General features: G+C 47.7%; 1 protein-coding gene across 2 annotated transcripts in view; it reads right to left on the minus strand.

Moving 5' to 3' along the window:
* The window catches only part of ARL15 (ARF like GTPase 15), a 392,363-nt gene extending 368,390 nt beyond the window's left edge, over nucleotides 1-23,973 (minus strand). Inside the window, exon 1 of one of the 2 annotated variants that reach the window (XM_075589113.1) lies at nucleotides 23,725-23,973. In XM_075589113.1, coding sequence (XP_075445228.1) covers nucleotides 23,725-23,736 — 12 coding nt within the window. In that variant the 5' untranslated portion in view covers nucleotides 23,737-23,973. The remainder of the gene's footprint in view (nucleotides 1-23,724) is intronic. The other variant, XM_075589115.1, reaches the window with a different exon arrangement.
* Nucleotides 23,974-25,385: the final 1,412 nt, after the last annotated feature.

The raw sequence follows: 25,385 nt of genomic DNA on the forward strand, positions 1-25,385 counted from the left end.
AGACCAATTCAGTATATTTCCAATAGGCTTGTATCTGCTCATGTATACACTGACTGCATTAATTGTATTATAACTGGTGAATTCAGATTTTAAGAGTAAAACGAGCTAATTCTTAAGCAAGATTGAAGAATTAGGGCTGAGATGAGTGAGTGACAATTACATAAATAACTACTAAACCATTTAAAACCCTGCATAAAAATAAAATAAATTAAATCACGTTTTAGAAGTGAAACAGATGAGTTAATCTTCATTATGTCAGTTCTGGGGCCACAAACAATAAGAGACTTTCAATTTGTGCCCAATCATCATAGCACACAAAAAATGGATGCCTGCAAAGCTGCATGATAAGGGTTGAAGGAAAAATAACGAATCACTGTTTTTTTGTTAAATATTTATATTGGAAAAAATGTTAATACATTAAAAAACAAAAAAAAATGCGGTTTTGATTACATTAAACAGATTTTCCGATACCACATTTCACGGATACACAATCTTTTCGCTTAATAATTAGCAGTTACTGAACATCTTGGTTTACCCTGGTTGCATTTTTGTACTGTATGTGTAGCCCTTTTTCTGATGCTCCCAAAGAGACTACTGGTCACTGTACACACCTGCGGCTCCAGGAGATCTGAGCCTCCGCTAGCTGGGAGCCTGGGGTAACACTTCTACACTTAATTAGCGCAGCGCCTCCACTTACCCAGGATCCCCATCATGTAAGATTCCCCTGGGCAAGAAACATAACAACACCTTATGATTGTAACTGTTTTTTACTGTAACGCAACAATACCTTATCACTTTATAATGAACCGTGGCAATGACACATGTCACATATACTTATACTATAACGCAATATAACCTTAGTGGCTCGGCCACTCTCATCAGGAGTAATGTCTCTGTCCCCTCACCGCGTGCCCCACACACCGTGTCCATGTATGATACTATCTTTGTATAGGCTCAGTCCTTCGGCCACTTCACTAGTGTCCCCAAAGAGTTATGCCTAAGGCGGGATCAGCGCCTGTTGACCGGTGTTGGTGCACTTGATGTAAATAATACCTTCCGGTCACGGCGGTGACCGGCAACAGCTTCGAAAAGGATCAGACGCATCCGACTCGTGGCCTCCAGAAATCACGATGTCCAGCCGTCTGGTCCCAGATGGCTGCAACCCCGCAACTCTGTGCTTTGTCCCTAACTGGTACTCAGTAAGGGGTGATGTTCGCTACCACTATAGGGCTTCCCTGCAGCACTGCAACCTACGGTGACTTCAGGGATTCTCCTAGGGGCCTGCGGGGAAGAACTGTCCTATGCAGGTGGTTCACTGACCCCCTGCACCCACACTACCTCTCCCTTCACCTCCCGGATCCCCTCTCACTAGCTCAACCTAATACCTGCAGCAACCGCACTGCACTCACAATGTGCCTTCTTGTCAGCGCTCACAGCACTGACAGCCGAGACTCTAACAAGACTGCACACACACTCACACCTAAGGGCAGGGTCCCTACATTAGGGGCCTTCCCTCAGAACCTACCCACTACCCTATTGGGGATTGGGGCCTGCCTGGGGATAACCTTACCTGGTGTAGGAGCCACTTGCTCCCTACACCCTGCCTCCCCCTTCCTGCTCCCAGCTCCAACTGCCGTTCCTAAGCCTTGAAATGTATCCCTTTCTCCCTGTCTGAGAATCCTTGGCCCTCATTGGCCACTCTGGGAGACCTGGGGTCTTTGGCCCTAAGCCTCATGGGAACTGTAGTCCCGTGGAGGCTGCTTTCGCATTGGGGTCACGTGCGAGCTTGCACTGCGCATGCGCGACTCCTTAATGGCCGCCGCAACCCCCGCACCTTACTGCGCATGCGCGACCAATGCTCATGCGCGCACAACCTGTCATGGCGGCCCGCGACTGCTCGGCACGCTACGAAGGGGGTCGCTGAGGCTAAAAATAGACCGGGGCTACATATGTACCCCTTGTATAACACCTTGTCCATTTCCTGTACAAGGGCTTTTCCTTTTTTATCATTATCAACATCATTGTGGTTTTATTTCCCACCCTTTTTTTTTAACCTTTACTTTATTTAACATAACAATTCATCTTAACAGCTTTAACCATTTGTTTATAACTTTTTGGAGCGGTCTGTTTTGGATTTCCCCCTCTTCACCAACTACAATTGTTCATCCCTCTTTTTTTTTTTAGATCTATGGGGTATTCTATTTTTGTTTTGTGTAAATAACTATCTGAATAGATCCCATGTCGTACCTGCAAATAAATTATTTATATGTCTGTCTTGGCTTTTTTTGATAGGGAATTAATGAGCCATCCCCATTTCTGAAATGACTTGGGTTTTTGGAAGCCAACCTCTATTTTAACCAGGCTCATCAGTTTAAAGAGATGGGATTTAACTGTATCTAATGTTGGAGGTGATGGGGATAACCACTGCAACAGGATTGCTTTTCTGGCTGCTAATAGTACCATTGCAGAAGCTTTTACTGCTTCGGTTGCATTACCTTTCCCATCCAGCCATGGTTCTATGTTGGCAAATAAAGCTGCGCTTATAGTGCCGGCGACAGCGATGTGACGTCGCGGCAAAACAAATGCATTGCCGCCGTTGCAGCGCCGGATTGATCATGATCGCTGGAAGTCATCTCTATTTGATTTTCCAGCGACCGTCGCGTCGCCGGCACTATAAGCGTAGCCTAACACTGGATTCTTGTGTTTTGTGATTGAGTATTTTTTGTTATATAGTCAATAATGTCGCCCCAGAATTGTTTGCATGACGACCACAGGCAAATGTTTAAGGTCTGCCCTAGTTGTTTGATACTTTGGGCATTGATTGATAGTTCCGATTAGTGGATGGGGATTTTTGTTGAATGCAACATGTGTGTTATTTTAAATTGGACTTATCTCCATGTCTGATGGCCTAAGTTTATGCACATTTGTTACACCAACTAGGAGTTCATCTACATCTTATATTTCTGGAAAGTCTCTCTGTCATATTAATGTATTTTGTACAATTGCGTGCGGTCATCTTCTCTCACTAGGCTGTGCAGTTCCAATAGTGTACCTACAGTATGTTCTCTTGCATAATCAAAATAATCACCAAATGTGTTATTCTGTAATATGCATTTCCTATAGTTTGGTATTTCCCCCCCATAATCTAGTGCAGGGGTGCACAAAATTTTCCAGAGGGAGGGGGGTGCACCTTCCCCAAAAGCATTTAAATTGCCAGGGGAACGTGCAAGGCCTCTGGATGTTATCTTCAGCGGCTTCTGGGGCGAGTACATTTTGATTAGTCTGCGCCCCGGTCTGCTCGCCCCCCTCTTACTTTGTCTCTGGCGTTTCTGACATCACAATGTCCTGTGACACCGCACCATGACAACACGGCATCACAGGACGTTGTGCGGTCAGAAACGCCAGAGACAAAGTAAGGGGGGCCCAGATGATAAAATGTGTGCACCCCTAATCTAGTGCTTGGATATTGGAAAACAAATGAGTTTGTGGTAACTCTTTTTTCATGCATGGTTCCTGGGAGGAGGTAAATGTTTGCTTTTCCCGATCTATTAAGTGATACAGACAATCACTTTTGCCTCCCAGATTTTAAATGATGTTTGCTCTTTTCCTGGAATAAATTGAATTTTCCTGTACAGGTAAATATCTTGATACATCATAAAGGTAACCCAAATGTATTCCTTGTTTCCCTCCAGTCTATTATGATGTCTTTTACCATCACTGTGTATGTGTGATGGTATATCACTCCATTTCATATGTAAAAGCTCTTTTAAAGATCATGGTTTTATCATTTTTTTCTTTAAGACATTGGATGAATAATAATTTTCCCCCAGGAATCAATCTCCTACGTGTCCAAGACATGCGTCTAATTTCATAGGTCCGGTAGGTTAATATCATCCAAGTGTATAGATTGCCACTGTGCCAAAACTAGATATGCGCAAACATTTTTTCAGGGCCCCATTATTATTAATACTTCCTGCAATTTTTTTTCTCCCTTCCCCCCCAATCCCCTCTCATCATCACCATATCTCCCCACCCCCATCCTACTCCAAGCCTACCAGTGGTAATGGAGACAGGCGGTGTGGATGGTATGCGACGGCAGCTGGACCTCGGCGTTGAAGGATAAGCCAGTAGAAGAATCAGCACTTGAAACAGAGCAGGACGGCACGAGGTGAGGAGCGCGCTCTAGCAGCAGACACTGGAAGTAAGAAAGACTTCCGTGTCAGACCGCTGGGGCGCGCTCCTTCCCTGCCGTCCTGCTCTGCCTCTGTAACAAGTGCTGATTATTCCACCGGCTTATCCTTTAACGCCGAGGGCCCCGACGCAAACCATCTACACCGCCTGTCTTTACAGGAGGGGGTGCGTGGGAGGGGTAGAGCGGGTCCCCCAAGAGTGCGGTGCTTTGCCCAAGCTATAGCTACGCCCCTGCGTAGACATAATTTTAAGTGCTCTTGAGCTTCTTTTTTTTTTACTACTGCCATAGAAATGTTGCCATGGCTGTGTTTATTGTTGGTCTTTCACATCTTTTTGTTGTATCAGCATTGGTAGGGTATACATGGGGTATAAATCTTGCAAATTACATCTTTACCACACATCCCTGTCAAATAAGGACAATGGAAGGTCCATCTATTTCTACACTTCATCCACAATCTTTTTTTTTTTTTTACAATGCTCTGAAGTTATTATAATATAGTTTTGCCAATTCTGCCAAAAAAAAAAAAAAAACATCTTACAGTTTGGTCGTGATATTTTCTTTGTTACTGTAATGTTTTCTGGTGTGGCTATGTACATTAGTTCTGTTTTGGTAAAGTTTCTTTTGAACCCAAACTACTATTCACATTTATCAATTATTTCTAGTATTGCTGGTAAACATTTCTCAGGTTGTTAAACAAACATTAATATGTCATCTGCACACATTGCCAATTTCAATTCCACTGGCCCAATCTCTAGCCCCTTGAACTCCATCTGACAAAAAGGTATTGTGCTAGTGGTTAAATTGCCAGGTTAAATAAGAGCGGTGAGAGGGGGCACCCATGTTGTGTACCTCTAAATAAACTCAAAATCATCTGATAGTAGCCCCGTTGCCATTATCCTAGCTTTTGATTGGGATACATTGCTTTTAGCATGTCATTAAAATGCCCCTAGAATCCATATCTAATGTATTGAATAGCCGTTCCCATTGTATATGATCAAAAGCATTTTCGGCATCTACCGATATGATGGCTGTCAGTTAATTTGTGTGTACTGACCCAGTTAATTGCTGTTCTTATAGTTTTAACTGCTAATCAGCCCTTTACGAATGCTGCCCGATTCATATGTACATGTTTGTGTAGTATAGTTGCTAGGCTTTGTGTGTATATCTGTAGCGGGGTACCCCTTGGCTGCTATTCTACCCAATGGGCTGGCGTAAACCCTGGTACTATCAGGTTGCCAGTAGTTGGTATGGGGTTTCCCCCTTCACCTTTGGTACTGCACTTAAGTGACAGCAGGGGGTGGTACATCCTGTTGTAGCTGGGACAACGGGGTGCCCGCCTTCTGGCTGTACTTAAGGGCAGGACCGCCCTAAATTTGGAGGTTGTTCCTTCCCTCTGAGGAAGGCAGGTCACGCGACTGGGAGCCTGAGATTGGGGCCTACCCATGTGCTCTTCCCTGCAGGGAGCAGCGAGTGTGGACCATACCTCTGCCAGGGAGGTGGGGAAGAGCTAGGACGACTGCGGGTGCCCTTGGCCTGTAGTGACGGTCCAGGGACCATCTCCAGTGAGAGCTGATCTAAAGAGACAGTATCCGGCAGACGACTGCTACATAGCTGTTGTGTTACTGCAAAGTGTGTAGTAATAAACCGCTCCTGTTTGCAATATACCTCCGGCCTGGTGTGTGATCTAACTGGAGGGAGAGGTACAAGTTCTACCATGGGCGATCATCTCCATATCCCTGGAGTCTACGGCAGATGGAGGCGCTGCACTGCTAAGTATTATGTAGGTATGGACCCCAGAAGCCTGTTCCTGTGTCCCAAAGTCATCACGGATGACTCAGCCCTCTTATTACCAGCAGGTATGCACCACACACACCCTGTAATGGCCCCTATCTGCGATTGGGGGGGTGGGGGGGGAACACTGTTACATATCTATCTCTATCTCTGTTTATTAGAGCTGTATGATTTGGTTTAAAAACAGATCCTGTCCTTGTTTGTGTAAAATGTGTATGTAGTTTTGCTTAACTTACCACCTCTAGATTAAGTATTTAAAGTATTTACCAGTCAGACCATCCGATCCTGGTGCTTGGTAGTTTTATAGATTTTTTTTGTGTCCGTTATTTATTTTGCTGTGATTGGGGAGTCAAGTAGTGCCATATCTATTGTAATGATTTTTGGCAGCTGTATGTATGCGTTTAAAAAAATCATTTTTTCTCTTCTATTGTGTTTTTTGTAAAGTCATCCATAAAAGTTTAAATGTTCCAATTATTTTTTTTCCAGATCACGACGTTATTCTTTAGTGTCTCAGCAAGTGTCTTGGTGATGGGTGTGCAATTTCTAAACATTTTTAATAGTTACTCAGCAATCTAAAATACAGTTTTTCTTTTAGTTTACGTCTTACTTTCCTTTCTAACCAAAATTTGAACACGACTTTTTTTGTAAATAATACTTTATTATTTTGCATAGGAAAGAATATAAAATTCCCTGTATGCTTTAGTGAGTTCCTGACTTTTTTTGAATATGGCAACGTAGGAAATAACATGCCCCCTCATCACTGCCTTTGATGCTTCCAAATATAGCAATGGGTCTTCTGTGTGTTCTCTATATGTTTCTGCATATTCTTACCATTTATTTATCAAATAGTTTTGGAAGCTTTCATTGTTTGCTAAATAGTTCGGGACTCTCCATGGTGTTGCGACTATTTTTCTCTATTCCCACCTTTATCTCCAGTTTTACTACTGCATGGTCTGATATTACAATCTCTCCTATGTGCGTGTCAAGTTATTTTCCCCATGAGGTGCGGGCGAATTAATATGCAATCTACTGTACAAAAAGTATTGTGCACATGAGCAAAAATGTATATTCTCTTTTGGTTGGGTTTAGATTTCTCTAACTACTGTACCTATTACCCCCAAAGTATCCCTGAATAGATTCATATTTTTAGCCTGTATGTTGCTTCTTGTCACGTTTATTTTAGATTCTGATCTGTCTGGGCATGTACCACGTATTGAATTCATATCCCCTCTTGTTAACTTATTCTTACTGTTTAGAATTTTCACAGCAGTGTCCTGAAAAAAGTTTGCGTTAATATTTGGGATTTAGATAGATAGAGATATATAGATATATAGAGATATATATAGATATATAGATAGAGATATATATAGATATATAGATAGAGATATATATAGATAGAGATATATATAGATATATAGATAGAGATATATATATATAGATATAGATATATATATAGATATATATAGATATTAGTGTATAATTTTTTCACAATATTTTTATTTCAGCTTGTGCGAAGAGTCCTTCATCGTCAAAAGCTGAAACAATTTTTAGCTGTAAATTTGTATTTATTAATATTGCACAGGGCCAGCCTTCGGCGTTGAGGACCCCAAGGTGGCACGCTGGCAGCAGGACCACCCCTGTAAAAAAAAAAAAAAAAAAAGTTAAGTGAACTTACCTTGACGAGCAGGCCTCCCACACCAGTGTCGCGGTGGCATGTGATGCCACATTGCCATGCGATGCCGGTCAACATGACAACGCGACAGGAGGCGGCCCGCTCTTGAAAATGTAAGGAAAGGAGAAACACACACACACGCCGGTCCAGGGATCCAACTTCTGTCCGGAGGGGGGAGCTGGAGGGAGGAGGGGCAGCTCCGTGCTCCCTCCTTCGGTCAGGTGAAAGTTGGATCCCTGTGGGGCCCCCGAAGGTGCGGGGCCTAAGGCAGGCCCCCCCACAGGCTATCCTTCCCTTTGCAGGGGAGAAAATGCAGTGTCTGACTGGATGCGCTCTAGCATCCAAGTGTGTCTCTTGTAGGTAGGCAATATCTGTTTTAAGTCTTTTTCGATAGTTTAGGAAAAGAGAGAAATACCGGCGCCAAAAATTTAATTAAATGTCAATTATATGAAGTCCAAACTGGTTTGGACTTCATATAATTGACATTTAATTAAATTTTTGGCGCCGGTATTTCTCTTTTTTCCTATGCATATTGGACTGACTGTACTGTCAGTATTTGTCTGGCTGCCAGTGTTGTTATATTTTATATTCCACTTTTTTCCCATTAGGGGTTATTTTATGACTGTTTGTAGCCCTGTTTTGCACCGTCTTTTTTGTTTTTCGATAGTTTAAAACCTTTTCTTTTGAAGTTATGTAACCCCTTAACATTCCATACGATATGACACGCTTAGTGAATATATTGTTTTTCCCCCATGTTCCCTGTACCGTATCGTGTAACGTCTTAACCTTTTCGTCATTTTGTATCTCCCATGACATTGTTTTCCCCCAAAAACATTTTAAATATAACTTAACTCAACGTATAGATTTTTCTTGTGGTGGACTTTGATCTGGTGTTATTTCAAATCAATATGAATATATATTGTGACTCGTCCGTACCGTTTCCACCACAGAAAATCCCTGCCGCCTCTTACCCTGCACCCCGCTGTTGTAGGATCTTTATGGGTTGCTCTATTTCCAGCCCCCTCCCACCCCCCAATCTCTGTGTGCACCTTTTTCTAAATATGTTGTTGAGTTTCCCTGCCGTTTGTCATCTTAATTTTTCTACTACCTTAAATCAAACATCAAACTTATTCGTAACATATAAAGCATACTGTAACGGATGCTCGCCACAAACCGGACAGGACCACGAGGCCGAGGTGGGGATTAGAAAACACCAACATGGAGATGCGAGGTTGGGTCCAGTTTGCAGGTTTGTAGCAATGGATAGCCGGGTCAGGGTAGGAGTGTGGGATCATATGAGGCAAGCTGAGGTCGAGGGCAGCAGAGATACAAATCGTAGAGGCCTCTTAGCCGAGTCGTGGGTAGTAGAGAGTAGAATGGTCAAGAGTAAGCCGGGGTCGAGGATAGTAGACAGCAAAGAAGTTCAATGAAAACGAGGCAAGGCAGGATGAGACTAGGCAGGGAGCTTGCGACCAGCAACAGTCATAAGGTTTATGCTCAGCCAACTTCATGGTGGAAGGGCCGAGCCTAAATTGGAGGGTCGGCGAATCAGATGCAGGATTGCTTCTGCAGGCAGGAGAGAACCTGGAACCAAATTAGGCGACTGGACCTTGGCGGGGGCGGAGTCTGCGATAGTGCCTTACAGATACAGTACACTCATTTTAGAGCCTTCAAATTGTCCTCTATCAAACGTCCTGTATTTGTCCTTCAGTTTTTGAAACTCTTGTGCTCCCATCTCGAGATTTGCGTTATCTGCGGTCCAGTTCATTCCTTGCTCTCCCATCTGCTCCATGATGCAAAGTGTTGTGTAGATCTGTGGGAAGCTCCAAAGATTCACAGATCATTATGGGGGTCTGCACAGTGATGCAGAGGATTATGTGGAGGTGGAACTTGCAAATGAGACTTGTGGGAGGCTACAGATGTTCATGGGCGATTGTGGGTATTTTCAGGGGATTGGAGAGAGAACTGCAGAGCTCTGTGAGATGTTTTATATTGATTTTGGCTGATTTTGAGAGATTCGGGCACTTTTCCAGGCTGTGGATCTTGGCTGTCTGCGGCGGGTTCCAGTTTGCTCTTGGGCAGGGGGCATCTGCGTGGTGATCACAGAGAATCGCCGAGAGCTTCGGAGTTCTGTGGGAGGCTGCAAGTATTTTTAAGTCATTTGCAGTTTCATTTAGCAGGTCAAGGGAATTTTCCCTCCATGATCAATCGGCACCATAACTGGCAGCCCAACAGACCATTTTTAAGATCCCCTGAAATATATATTTCCAGCAATTTCTCTCTAAAACACAACTATTTAGGATATTTCCGAAATATTTTATCAAGATAGAAATTACAACGTAAAAGGTGACAAAAAAGTATATCTATAACAAATTATATTACAGCAAGTAAGATTGTGCCTTTGGTATACAGGGGGGAGGGAACACATTTTTGCAACCTTCCAACAAGACAGGTGGAATAAAGCATCTAAATATAATAAACTAAAGATTAAACGTTTTGCAGTCTTTCCACTCCCACTCTGATTCAGTGTGGTTCTTCCAAACTATAGGAAAACATGAGACCCCCAATGTAAAAGAAAGTTAAAGGGTGCTTGTCACCAACAGTGAGTCAGTGCGCAAACGAGGGGCACGGGCGGTTGCAGAAGTCCCGCGCTTCTCCACAAAGCATTTAAATTAAATGCCGGGGATCGCATGAGGCCTCTGCAACAGTAACACTTACCGGGATTCAGACGCATCTCCATGGCAACGCAGCTCGTGTGACGTCACCGGCGGCAAATGACGCCGCGGGTCACGCGACCCCGGAGCGTCATTTGACGCAGCTGGCAGGTAGGAAAGAGTGAGACCCGGGGAGGCCAGGCAGGTTCAAAAGTTTGCGCTCCCCTGGGTTAGCACACTGCATAATTCAACAATATTGCAATAAAGAAGGTAACAACACCAGCACAAAGTCATTGTAGGTACACAAGAGGGGGGGGGGGGGAAGAGGAAAAAATAAAAGATGGATGTGTTACTCTTAAATTGCTCTTTTTGTGAGGACTGCAATATTTTGCCCATAATACGTTTTTCATGTATATGTGAGGACTTTTTGCTGATGTTGCCGCCTTCTTTTATGCAGTAAAGGCAGTCCTCGGTTATCCAACGGAATCCGTTCTGGAAGTAGCGTTGGATAGTGAAACCGTTGTAAAGTGAGTCCCATGTTAATCAGTGGCGGTGAGCGTCGGATAACGCATTCAGGTGTCGGATAACGCATTCAGGCGTCGAAAAACAGCCCATAGGGTTGCGTTGTAAAGCGTTGGATATGCCATTCGTTGTAAAGTGAAACGTTGGATAGTGAGGACTACCTGTACGAGTGCATTTGGTTATTGCTTTACTTTAGACCAGGGATGATTTCATCCCCAGGGGGAGTTCAGGGAGTGATTGAAGGGAGTTCAGGGAGTGATTGAGGACGGGCTGGGATTTGTTGAACATTTAAAAAAAAAATAATAATAATTATATTAACAACTAGCTGATATACCCGGCGTTGCCCGGAGGCAGGGAGGGGGGGCGTGAAAGGCAGGAGGGGGGGGCGTGAAAGGCAGGGGGGGGCGTGAAAGGCAGGGGGGGGCGTGAAAGGCAGGGGGGGGCGTGAAAGGCAGGGGGGGGCGTGAAAGGCAGGGGGGGGCGTGAAAGGCAGGGGGGGCGTGAAAGGCAGGGGGGGCGTGAAAGGCAGGGGGGGGCGTGAAAGGCAGGGGGGGGCGTGAAAGGCAGGGGGGGCGTGAAAGGCAGGGGGGGCGTGAAAGGCAGGGGGGGCGTGAAAGGCAGGGGGGGGGCGTGAAAGGCAGGGGGGGGCGTGAAAGGCAGGGGGGGGCGTGAAAGGCAGGGGGGGGCGTGAAAGGCAGGGGGGGGCGTGAAAGGCAGGGGGGGCGTGAAAGGCAGGGGGGGCGTGAAAGGCAGGGGGGGCGTGAAAGGCAGGGGGGGCGTGAAAGGCAGGGGGGGGCGTGAAAGGCAGGGGGGGGCGTGAAAGGCAGGGGGGGCGTGAAAGGCAGGGGGGGCGTGAAAGGCAGGGGGGGGCGTGAAAGGCGGGGGGGGCGTGAAAGGCGGGGGGGGCGTGAAAGGCGGGGGGGGCGTGAAAGGCGGGGGGGGCGTGAAAGGCGGGGGGGCGTGAAAGGCGGGGGGGGGCGTGAAAGGCGGGGGGGGCGTGAAAGGCAGGGGGGCGTGAAAGGCAGGGGGGGCGTGAAAGGCAGGGGGGGCGGGGCGTGAAAGGCAGGGGGGGCGGGGGCGTAAAAGGCAGGGGGGGCGGGGGCGTGAAAGGCAGGGGGGCGGGGGCGTGAAAGGCAGGGGGGCGGGGGCGTGAAAGGCAGGGGGGCGGGGGCGTGAAAGGCAGGGGGGGCGGGGGCGTGAAAGGCAGGGGGGGCGGGGGCGTGAAAGGCAGGGGGGCGGGGGCGTGAAAGGCAGGGGGCGGGGGCGTGAAAGGCGGGGGGGGCGTGAAAGGCAGGGGGGGGCGTGAAAAGCAGGGGGGGCGTGAAAAGCAGGCGGGGGGCGTGAAAGGCAGGGGGGGCGTGAAAGGCAGGGGGGGCGTGAAAGGCAGGGGGGGCGTGAAAGGCAGGGGGGGCGTGAAAGGCAGGGGGGGCGTGAAAGGCAGGGGGGGCGTGAAAGGCAGGGGGGCGTGAAAGGCAGGGGGGGCGTGAAAGGCAGGGGGGGCGTGAAAGGCAGGGGGGGCGTGAAAGGCAGGGGGGGCGTGAAAGGCAGGGGGGGGCGTGAAAGGCAGGGGGGGGCGTGAAAGGCAGGGGGGGGCGTGAAAGGCAGGGGGGGGCGTGAAAGGCAGGGGGGGGCGTGAAAGGCAGGGGGGGGCGTGAAAGGCAGGGGGGGGCGTGAAAGGCAGGGGGGGGCGTGAAAGGCAGGGGGGGGCGTGAAAGGCAGGGGGGGGCGTGAAAGGCAGGGGGGGGCGTGAAAGGCAGGGGGGGGCGTGAAAGGCAGGGGGGGCGTGAAAGGCAGGGGGGGCGTGAAAGGCAGGGGGGGGCGTGAAAGGCAGGGGGGGGCGTGAAAGGCAGGGGGGGCGTGAAAGGCAGGGGGGGCGTGAAAGGCAGGGGGGGGCGTGAAAGGCAGGGGGGGGCGTGAAAGGCAGGGGGGGGCGTGAAAAGCAGGGGGGGGTGAAAAGCAGGGGGGGTGAAAAGCAGGGGGCGTGAAAGGCAGGGGGCGTGAAAGGCAGGGAGGGGGCGTGAAAGGCAGGGGGGGGCGTGAAAGGCAGGGGGGGGCGTGAAAGGCAGGGGGGGGGGCGTGAAAGGCAGGGGGGGCGTGAAAGGCAGGGGGGGGCGTGAAAGGCAGGGGGGGGGCGTGAAAGGCAGGGGGGGGCGTGAAAGGCAGGGGGGGCGTGAAAGGCAGGGGGGCGTGAAAGGCAGGGGGGCGTGAAAGGCAGGGGGGCGTGAAAGGCAGGGGGGGGGCGTGAAAGGCAGGGGGGGGGCGTGAAAGGCAGGGGGGCGTGAAAGGCAGGGGGGGCGTGAAAGGCAGGGGGGGGCGTGAAAGGCAGGGGGGGGCGTGAAAGGCAGGGGGGGGCGTGAAAGGCAGGGGGGGGCGTGAAAGGCAGGGGGGGGCGTGAAAGGCAGGGGGGGGCGTGAAAGGCAGGGGGGGGCGTGAAAGGCAGGGGGGGGCGTGAAAGGCAGGGGGGGGCGTGAAAGGCAGGGGGGGGCGTGAAAGGCAGGGGGGGGCGTGAAAGGCAGGGGGGGGGCGTGAAAGGCAGGGGGGGGCGTGAAAGGCAGGGGGGGGCGTGAAAGGCAGGGGGGGGCGTGAAAGGCAGGGGGGGGCGTGAAAGGCAGGGGGGGGCGTGAAAGGCAGGGGGGGCGTGAAAGGCAGGGGGGGGCGTGAAAGGCAGGGGGGGGCGTGAAAGGCAGGGGGGGGCGTGAAAGGCAGGGGGGGGCGTGAAAGGCAGGGGGGGGCGTGAAAGGCAGGGGGGGCGGGGGCGTGAAAGGCAGGGGCGGCGGGGGCGTGAAAGGCAGGGGGGGCGGGGGCGTGAAAGGCAGGGGGGGCGGGGGCGTGAAAGGCAGGGGGGGCGGGGGCGTGAAAGGCAGGGGGGGCGGGGGCGTGAAAGGCAGGGGGGGCGGGGGCGTGAAAGGCAGGGGGGGCGGGGGCGTGAAAGGCAGGGGGGGCGGGGGCGTGAAAGGCAGGGGGGGCGGGGGCGTGAAAGGCAGGGGGGGCGGGGGCGTGAAAGGCAGGGGGGGCGGGGGCGTGAAAAGCAGGGGGGAGGGGGCGTGAAAGGCAGGGGGGGGCGTGAAAGGCAGGGGGGGGCGTGAAAGGCAGGGGGGGAGCGTGAAAGGCAGGGGGGGCGGGGGCGTGAAAGGCAGGGGGGGCGGGGGCGTGAAAGGCAGGGGGGCGGGGGCGTGAAAGGCAGGGGGGGCGGGGGCGTGAAAGGCAGGGGGGGCGGGGGCGTGAAAGGCAGGGGGGGGGCGTGAAAGGCAGGGGGGGGCGTGAAAGGCAGGGGGGCGTGAAAGGCAGGGGGGGCGTGAAAGGCAGGGGGGGCGTGAAAGGCAGGGGGGACGTGAAAGGCAGGGGGGGCGTGAAAGGCAGGGGGGGCGTGAAAGGCAGGAGGGGGACGTGAAAGGCAGGAGGGGGGACGTGAAAGGCAGGGGGAGACGTGAAAGGCAGGGGGAGACGTGAAAGGCAGGGGGGGGCGTGAAAGGCAGGGCGGGGGCGTGAAAAGCAGGGGGGGGCAACACACACACACAGTGTCACACACACGCACACAGTGACACACACACAGTGTCACACACACACACACAGTGTCACACACACACACACACACACACACAGTGTCACACACACACACACACACACACACAGTGTCACACACACACACAGTGTCACACACACACAGTGTCACACACACACAGTGTCACACACACACACACAGTGTCACACACACACAGTGTCACACACACACACAGTGTCACACACACACACGTCACCTAGAGCGACACACACGCGACACCTACCTCTACTTCCGGGCGCCGCCATCCTCTCACTCGGCGCCGCGAGGGAGGAAGGGGGTCCTTCCGGGCGCCGCCATCTTAGGCGCCGCGAAGGAGGAAGGGGGTCCTTCCGGGCGCCGCCATCTGAGGCGCCGCGAGGCAGCCTGCCTGGCCACTGCCTGTTCCCCCGCCGGGGAAGGAGATGAGCGGAGCGCCGGGAGGGAGAGGTGAGCGGAGGGAGGGAGGGAGGGAGAGGTGAGCGGAGGGAGGGAGGGAGAGGTGAGCGGAGGGAGGGAGGTGTGTGTGTGTGTGTGGCCGAGGGGGAAGAGAGTGGCAGTTGGGTGACGTCAGACCCACCAATCTGATTGGCCAGAGGCTGAGGACCAATCAGATTCACCGCAGATAGCACTAACCATTCGATTATATATATATAGATAGATGATCTAAAACGCGAGACAAACATTCATTTCCATTCTTTATTTGTAACATTTCATTACTTTTATTCTGTTAAAATAACACGTGGCTGATACATTGAGTAAAAGCTTCTTTATCTCCCGCCACATAAATGTGTGGTCGATAGGGATCCACCCATTATTTCCCGCCTCTGTTAGTTACACGTACTTACTAAAAAGAGAGGGCCCTATACTAAACTTTTCAGTCCAGATACTGGCGTGGTTGAACTCTGCTGTTTACAGCGGCCCTGTGAAGCGTTTTTAGAGCTACAACAGGGGTGCGCAAACTGAGGGGCGCGCCAGATTTTCTGGCAGGGGGCGTGGCGCTTAAAGGCCCTGCGCTCTTCCCCGAGGCATTTAATTTCAATGCCAGGGAGCACGCACGAGGCCTCTGTAACTTCTCTTGCCTGGTCTTATGAGTGTGAATTGTTAATGGAAATTTAATATAATATTTATTCATATCTATCATTATTTTGGATATAAACAATATGCTTGGTTTATTAATACAGGAAAATTACATTTTTATCTAGCTACTGGTATTTTTGCTTTGTACCCATGTCGAGTACGTCCCGATTCCTTTTGCTGGCATATGAAATCAAAATATTGAAATGGTACCGGCACGTCATATATAAAATGATTGGTATGGGGCGGTTGGGGACCTTGATGGTCCCTTAGGCCTGGGACATGGTGCAGGGAGCGGCGCTGGGCAGCGCTGACGCTCATGCTCTCCTGCTCACGCAGGAGATTTTTCTTGTCCCTGCATGAGCGTCAGCGAGCGCGCTTGTGTGCCGGGTGGGAGGCGGATCGGGAGGCGGGGCTAGCGCGCCACGTCACCAACGTCACGGATTGCCATTGGCTTCTGGCAGTCACGTGACCGGCCCTGCACTTGCATGAGCGGCAAAATTTTAATTTGCCTGTCTCCTGCATTTCCACACGCCTCCGCAAGCGCCGTCTAAAGCCGCGCTGATAGGGATGTTTCCCCTCAGCGCGCCTCAGCACGGTCTTTTTGACCATGTCCGAGGCCTTAGGGGTGATTAAGGTACAAAAGGTTAAGACCCCTGCTTTAGACAATGGGTGCGCGAGATTTTTCTGGGGGCTGGGGGGGCATAGGCGGTTGTAGGGGGGGCATAGGCGGTTGCAGAGGCGCCGTGCTCTTCCCCAAGGCATTAAAATTCAATGCCGGGGGATCGTGTGAGGCTTCTGGAACCTCAACTTACCTTGCTTCAGTCGGCGTCTAGAAGTGTCACCATGACAAATGACGCAGCGGGGTCATGCGACGTGACGTCACAAGCGTTGCATAGCAACGCAGCGTTATTTAACGTTGACATCACATGACCCCATGCGTCATTTGACGCCGCACTGAGCGAAGGGGGGAGGGGGGAGGCGTGAGCAACGGGGTACAAGAGGCAGGGGGGTGCAGGAGCAAAAGTTTTCGCACCTCTGCTTTAGACCATATGCATGAATACTCTTTAGTAGTAGAAACAAAGAATGCCTGTGAATTGCTTCTATGAGGTTCTAACACATCCTGTACCTGGAAACCGAACACTGAATAAGGACAGCTTTGTCAGGGATGGAAAATTATTACCCAACAATACATTAAAAAAATGATACAGGAAATAGGTGTGCAATGTGTTTGCAGGATTTCTTTTTTCACAGCTGAAGGAATTATTTACGCAATCAGCCACTTATTACAGGGGAAAGCAATGCTTATACCTGTATTGCATAAATCATTACTTAGTTTTATTTGACTTGGTTCTATAAAGCAATAGGTACCAGGCTGATGCCATCTGATTGAAAAAAACTACAAAATTAGTAATTGTAGGCAATGTATTATCTTATTTCTGAACTGGTTGCCACAGAAATCCTTTCTATAAACAGCACCATGCACCTGTTCCCAAGCATGTCATTAGCTTTGACCTTTGTCTATCAGGGCTGGAAGTGTCGAATATTTGCGGAGATTTTTAAGACACCTGATAATGGGCGCATCAATTATTTCAATGAAAAAGTTACCAGACCAGTGATCCATAGCGTACAAGCAGGCATGATGTCCTGAGACAGCGCATTTAGAAGGAAAGGTCCTATATATTGTAGCATATAATCCCAGAAATTAAATCAGCAATCAAAACTAGTCTATTATTTTATTTTATTTAATTTACAAAGGCTTGAAGCAGGGGGTCTCCGAAGTCAAACCGCATTGATTTCACTTTCGGGGACCCCCCACTTTAGCAGCTCCGTCTGAGTATTGCGGAGATCGCGTAATGCCAGCTTCAAACGTCCTTTGGGACGATACGGAGCCACGATGTCATCCGGTGCGGCTTCCTATTGGCCCCCATGATGCTGGAGCTTCAAACAGCACCGATATACCGGCCTCCTCTACGGTGGTCTGTATCTCAGGAAGCAGGGGTCCCCGGAGCTGAAATTAATGAGGTTCAGCTCCTGGAGACCCCCTGCTTCAATGCTACGAAAAGAAAAGAAATACCTCATTTGGAATGTTTTTTTTTATTTAAAGCAGTGAACTATGTAAAATATTTACTAATGTTATTTATGTGCTTAGGCTCATAACAAAATTGCAAACTTGGCCAAAACCAATTTGAACCTAAACGTATTATATGGCCAAGGGTACAATGCTAATTTTCTCCCCCAAAGCATTCTCATGTTGTAAACTATTTTAGTTTAAAAGGATTGTAGCTGTATAAAAGGGATTCTATGGTTGCTTGTCTCACTCGGTTTATTGGCTCACCAAAAGACTCAATGGAATTGGGTCTTTATCTGACCGCCATGCTGTTCTATCCCAGGGAACATGGGTTTTCTTCAAGATTAGGAAGGGCTTGAAGGAATGTAAAGGGATCTCCTTTCAAAAGGAAAGAACATACATTTTATTTACAAAAGTATAGGGGATTGAATTTTACAGATTTTTTTTAATTATACCAAGAGCCAAACCACAAACAGAACAACAGTCTATGCATGTATAAAACACTTAAGAGCTCAAATGCCACTTAACAGTGAACAAATGATTGAAACAAACTTAAGATGCTAGTGATGTTTAAAACTATGATGATATCTGAGATCAAAAATATTACTTAAGGACCGTTGCATCTCCCTGTTTGTATATACATTAGCCAATATTATAATGTTACCATGCTTTAAAAACTACCAATTGTGGTTATTTTTTTAAATGTCAGGACGTACCTTGAGGCATAATCAAAGCTCAGCATTACAGAAAATCACTCACTAACTAGCTCAGCGTTGCTGCTTTTTATTGGCACCTCAACCTTTTTTTTAATCATAAATACTAGTAAATCCATTTGGTTCCTACTAATATATACGCCAACATACACCAACAGTATGGAGGCTATTCAAAGTGATGATTACCAAGGGCTGAAGGAGTGACTCAGTAAAGGCACGGAGTGAAACAAGGACATAGTTTGAAGCAGGGGATCCTGTGTGGGCTCCTTGATGCAAGTTACTTTATCTCCCTGTGCCTCATGCATCAAACAATAAATTGTAAGCTCTACCGGGCAGGGACTTGTGTCTGCTAAAATTTTGACATACAGCACTGTATACACAGTCAGCGCTATACAAGACAAATTATTATGATGTTTATCTGCCTAGTTGGTTTCCCTGAAATGCTAAAGGACCTTCAACTAGGATAATGTCCAAACAGCCAGTCATGAGCAATACAACTCAAACTCATCATGCAGCAGAGCAACATGAAAACAATAACAGATACATACATAACTTACACCTTGAAAGAAATCAATGCTTGATTATTAGAAACAGAGCAAGAACACAGAGCAATGATTTTGTTCCTAGATCAGAGGAATGGTTGCCACAGCTTGGGTCACTAGTATTATTCACCAGACAACTGTCAAGGACCCATTCTAAAGAAGAAAATGTTTGAGAGGAATACACAGCCACGACATTTATAATGTCACCAATAGTGAACTACAGTACACAGCCACGAGCACATATTGTACAGTATTCCAGAGTGTAATCATTCCAAGTGCATTGCTTCCTGTTATGCAAAAAAATCTGGTGATTTGCTGCACACCAAAAGAAACTAATTCTGATACAGTTACAGGTGCTCCTTAGTTCTCAGGTGAGACCTGTGAATCAACCAATGCATCCAATGCAATAGATTAACACTGCGGACACATTTTTATTGTGCCATAGAAAACACACAGCGTTTCGGCCACTTCACTTGAGAAAGGCCAGTAGGCCAAAACTTTGTGTGTGTCTATGGCACAATAAAAATTCCTATTGAATGAAAAACCGAAGGGCCCTTGTCCATCTATTGTATTGCTTCCCGTTATCCCATCATAAAAAAAAAAAAAAAAAAAAAAAAAAAACAGATTGTAAGCTCTACAGGGTAGGGACCTGCGCCTGCAAACATGTCTCTAAAGCACTACGTAAAACTAGCAGCGCTATACAAGAACATGCTATTATTATTATTATGTTGAAGGCCACAAGATAAATCAGATGTGGGGCCCCAGGCTGTTTACTAAAACACTGGTCCTTCCCATGAAAGGCACCAAGATCTCCAATATTTACAATTGCTGACTTTGTCATCACATCCTCCCATTGTAACCCAGTGTTTCGCATCCCTCTTCTTAGTACACCCTAACCAAGCCATTTGTAACAGACAAACAGCCAATCCCACATTGACATTTAAGATCAAAGTTGTGCATTCATTTGTTATTCCTAAAATGTGGTCTGGTTTGTATGTCCCAAGTAAAGGGTTGAAACAAAGTTCTAACTAGTTACCAAACTACTACTGCATTAGTAAATCCATCATTTGTAATTAACCATGGTTCGAAGCCCATAAAAATAAACATGTTAAGACAATAGATATTAGCCAAACTGAACATTTATATCTATATATTTATACATAGCACAGGAGCTGCAAACCATACAAAGTGTCAAGTTAATTCATAGGTAAGTGATTTTACTCTCCAACAACAATGTTTGCTAACCCAAAATTATGTAAATATCCTTACATTGTGTGTGCAAGGAATATTGCACATACCTTGTTGAATCCATGAGATTATGTAAATATCCTTAAAACCAGGTTTGTACCTGCTTTAATTTTCTACTTGCTATTCTACTACTAAAGTTGACTTAATTTCTGTTTTGACATTACCTTCTCACCAGATTCCTGGTTAGGTTGGTGAGGTGAGAGTGTCAAATAAAGAGTTCCCACAGTGATGTTAACTTTAGCAAATTTAAACCAGGATACTTTTAAAGTTGCAGACAACACAAATAAACACATCGCTCACCGCAAATGAATACAGACAGGGGTACCCAGTGCGTAGGGGAGGGAGAACCAAAGACCTACAAAAACACAAGATGGTAACCACAGAGGGTCACCAAAGCCCCTAGTAGCTGCACTCGCGGTAGGCCAACATAGCGGTAGATATATGGCCGCAGTTAAGGCTAGAACAAGCTAACCATCCAAATAGGGTAGACCACAAATAGGTCACACAAGAACACAGGAAAAATAAAATAAAAAAGTTTTAATAGTACTAAAATAATACTAAAATCCCCGGCCGCAAGAAGGAGGCAGGTGCAGGAAAGGTAAACACCATAGATACAGTGTAATCACACGGGTACAATTGCCCACTAGATTGATCAGTGAGACCAAAAACAAACCACAGTAACCTATCAGTGTCTACAAAATAGGTAAAGGGTGCAGTGGCTTGTAATGGAGTAACCATACGACCAGGTCATATGGTAACCCCATTACAAGCAACTGCACACTTTACCTATTTTGTAGACACACTGTTACCTTATATGCAGCAAACAAGCTGATTTTACTGTGGTTTGTTTTTGGTCTCACTGATCAATCTAGTGGGCAATTGTACCTGTGTGATTACACTGTATCTACAGTGTTTACATTCTCGTACACCTGCTGCCTCCTTCTTGCGCCCGGGGATGTTAGTATTTTCACTGTATATTATTAATCACGTGTTTCGTTGATTTTTAACTTATTGATCTAAAACTTTATTTTATTTTTCCTGTGTTCTTGTGTGACCTGCTGAACTAAAGAAAAGAACCCCTATGTTGAGATCACTCTATAATGGCTAGTGAACTGATATTATGAAACCAAAGGCCTGAAGATGAAGGTAAGTATACTAAACTAATTGTGATGAATACATTTAAAATAAATTTTATTAGGAGGAATCCTCAATTAAAATACAGATCAGTGAATAAACCTCAGTATGAGTGTACCTGAACAATAAGCGCAATATTTAAAAAAAAAAAGGGGGGGGTGGTTATGTAGTGGAATAAAGGGTAATAAACCACACTGAGACCTCTCAGTCACACCAACCCACCAATATGTGGTTGATGAGTGACAGAAATACGGGATGATGAATGTGAGCGACAAACCTATAAGGATATCATAGCCCACCTAAGCAGATTGATGCAATCTATTTGTTTTATGTCTGGACAAAAAGGCAGACTGCACGCGTCTGCCAGGATGTCTCTATTGACATAAGGAAACCTATAGTTGTAATACTGCGTAAAGGTGGTGCCGCAGTAATAAAGCAGGTAAGTAAAAATACTATGCGCCCTGATTGGTGTCCCAAGAGCGCATACCCTGCCTGTGTTAGTACACAGCACAGCTACACTGATGGTTAACCAATATATGAACTGGGTGTGTAGTTGTTGCAGAGCCGCGAGTCAGACAGGTTGACAGACTAGTATTGTCTGTCAAGATGTCTCTAGTGACAACGTCTTATGCCCAGGAAACCTAAATAGGTCCCACTTCATAAGCCATCTGGCTGTATATTCCTTACATGGAGAGCAGCTAATTTTCACGACGGCGACATCGTTCCGTCGCGTGCACTATAAGCGCACGCGGCGGGGGCAATGCTTTTGTTTTGGGCCGAATTCGCGTCGCCGGCACTATAAGCACGGCCTTATACTGCGCTGTTAGTAAATCAGTAGATGGTCATAAACTCCCTCGGCACTTAGAGCGCCTTCAAATCCCCTTCCTAAGTATACAGACAAGTTCCATCTGTATACCGTACAGCTCCAAACGTAGGAGATTGAATGCAAAGTTTGATCAGTGAGCGTGGGTGGCGGACAGGAAGTCTCTGTTACCGCTCCCACTGACGTCAGTAAGCCTAATGCCAATTCTTGTGTGACCTATCAGAGGTCTACCCTATTTGTAGGGTTAGCTTGTTTTAGCTTTAACTGCGGCCATATATCTACCCCATGTTGGCCTACCGTGAGTGCAGCTACTACGGGCTTTGGTGACCCTCTGTGCGCACCATCTTGTGTTTTTGTAGTACTTTTAAGTTGCTCCTTAATGTTTACTTATGTGAAAAATGAAATGCATTATTGTGCTCTTTATACAGTATACAATATATGCAACACCTGTTACAAAGCACATGCTACTTAATACAAAACACCTGCAGTCCAGAACTTATGTAACCCATGATATCGTGTGTGTGTGAACACATAATACATACATTGTGGATGAGCTTAAATCAGGGAGCAATATAAAGCTTGGTCAGGTACCAACATTTAGACTGTCCATAGGAAACCTCTTAAACAAACACACCTCTTTAATGAAGCATTTGGGTAGCTCTGGTGGATGATACTATACATATATGCACTAACCATAACACCTCCCTTATAGTCTCTGTATATTCTCCCTACTTACCACTTAGTAAACTCTTTGGGGCAGTGACTCCTCTTGCTAATGTTACCTTTATGTAATAAGCGCTTATTCCTATTAGGTCACATGTGTTACAGCTGAAAAGAGCTATCTACATGGACGGAGCTATTCAAATAAAGATATACATACAAACGCAAACTGTTACCCTAAACCACAAATATATTTTTAACAAAACAGTACTATTCACCAGAAAGCCAAAGTAACATTAACTGCACTTCAGAAGACAAAATCCCTAAGAATAAAGGCAATATCAATAATAAAAGGCAATATCAATGCAAATCTTACAAATGCTTCATTTTTTGTATCGAGTGTCTTAATTCTGAGAACTCAAATTTAAAAAAAATCAAGTTTAGAGAAGTCACTATTGTCACATCAACTTTACACAGCATGAGATGCACACTAAACAAATAGAAATGATATTACTGTTACTTCCATTTATTATGAGGTATACACGAAAACTAAAAGTACTCCAGCACAAATATACCTAAATGTACTACAGTCAAACGTATTTAAAAACAAAAAAGGAATTTATTATGAAGTCGTTTTGGGACAAGTCATGTTCAGGGCAATAAGACGAGTGATGCATGATGTGTTTTTGTGCAGGAGTTCACCAGCCAAGTTCTCAGCACACAGTCACCTGTGACACTGGTACAGGCACAGCCTTCATTACCCAATCATTATGACTGCTATTGCATAGCAAATCACCCGGCCTGAGCACTGCTCCTGCCCCGGGCTGCAGATCAGAGCACTGAAGCATGGGTTTATGGGGCTGCATTCCCCAACCAGTGGCCCGTGACATATCTTTAGGCATCTAATAGCAAGCAAATGGCCTGGGCAATCTGATAAGAGCATGAAATACCGGCTTCCTCCCACTGGGAGATCCAAAAGAAGAGGTGAATGCAAAAGCAAGCTATGGTCAGGAACACTGAGCATACCCATTGTGACAGAGGGGTGTGTGGGAAGCAGAGGCAGATGCAGAGAGAGCAGAGCACATACCATATAATCCATGGACTCATATAGTGTGAGGCTGAGCCTTGCAGTTGGCTGGGTGGGAGGGTGAGGTGCCCTGTTCCTGTGCTCGGCCGGGTCACTGCTGCTGCTGGCTGAATAATAAAACCCCTGTAAGTGTTCTCAGGTCTGGAGTTGCTTTGGACTGACCCCCTCTCTCCTCTTCCTCCTTCCCCCCTGCACACGCCTCGGAGCCTCTCTTCCTCCGCCCAGGGCCGCAGCTGCAGCCACACAGAGTAGGAAGAAGAGAGGCGGCTCCGCCCCGCTGTGCATGAGAAGGAAGAAGAGAAGCAGCCGGTGTGCGCCTTGCTCTAAACTCATCCAGCCCGCCTCCCATAGATATACACACTGCTGCTGTAGGAGGCGTGCGCGGGGCAACACATCAGCGCTGCCTCAGAACGCCGCCCCGGCCAGCGTCACGTGACCGCCTCCTCTTAACCCCCCCAGTCTTACTGCGTGGTTGTAAGGTTTAGCTGAGCTGCCCTTCCATGGCTCTTGTTCCCCTCCACACCAAAAGATTGATATATAGAATTTAGCTGCATACATTAACATTAATATATCCTGTTCCATTTGGTGTATATTCTCCAACTGCACATCTGTAGCTAGGCAGGGGTTAAACGTTCAGCTCTATGGTATATATATTAGAAGGGACTATCTACAGTATATATATATATATATATATATATATATATTTATTTATTTTTTACATTTATTGTAACAAAAATATAATTTTTACAGGTAACATTTGTAATATTACATTCACTAATAAATATATATGTGGCCAGGTTCCCCCGTTGGCTCTGCTTACCCCCGCTGCGACCGGGGAGAGTGTGGCGTGTCTGGGAGGCTGCAGGAGCGAGGCGGCAGGCTGTCCGCACTCCCGTGAGTGCAGGTGCGTTGCAGGTGCGTCCGAAGGGTTGACTGGGTCGCCGGAGCCGTGTTAGGCACACAAGGTGGCCATTAGGGGAATAGATCCGCTGGGGACTACAACTCCTAGCAGCCCCAGGCTGCAGTCAGGTGGCACCAGGATCCCCCTGTCAGGGAATAGATACATTTGGCGCGCTGAAGACACCACACCAGTCGGAGCTGGGACAAGGAAAGTGTAGGGTGTGTGTGCAGGGTGTCTGTGGCCCCTGCACTAGGTCAGAGACCCCCATAGGCCCCGACTCCCCTGTATAGTTTGTGGCTGCTACAGGGACAGTCTTTTTTGTTCAGGGACGCTGCCCCATTTAGCAATTATAGTGTCAGGGACACAGAACGACGCTGTGCTGCCGTTGCGGCCTGTGGTCTGGGACCAGATCACCACCGCAAGGCACAGAGACTATCTTTATGGTGGGACCCTCCAGCTGGATACCACCCCATGTGGAGGCAGACTCTTCAATGACAATGACGGCGTGGGACCGGATGGCGCCTTTGCCTTAAGTCGGCTTTACCGGGTGCTGGAGCACCCGGCAGGTATCTCCAAGTGCACCAACAAATCACACTTTAATTGTGGGCAGCGCTGTCGAACACATTGGGTGGGTTGACTCTTATGGACACCAGGGTGGTTGGGTGCCCAGGGGCACCTCAGTACTTCTAGGAAATATCCCATCCGGGTGTGGACACTGTGCTGGAGGACACTGTGGGGTTACAGCCATGCGTGGCCAAGT

The sequence above is a fragment of the Ascaphus truei genome, chromosome 1 (assembly GCF_040206685.1).
Source record: "Ascaphus truei isolate aAscTru1 chromosome 1, aAscTru1.hap1, whole genome shotgun sequence".
In the NCBI taxonomy this organism is placed as follows: domain Eukaryota; kingdom Metazoa; phylum Chordata; class Amphibia; order Anura; family Ascaphidae; genus Ascaphus; species Ascaphus truei.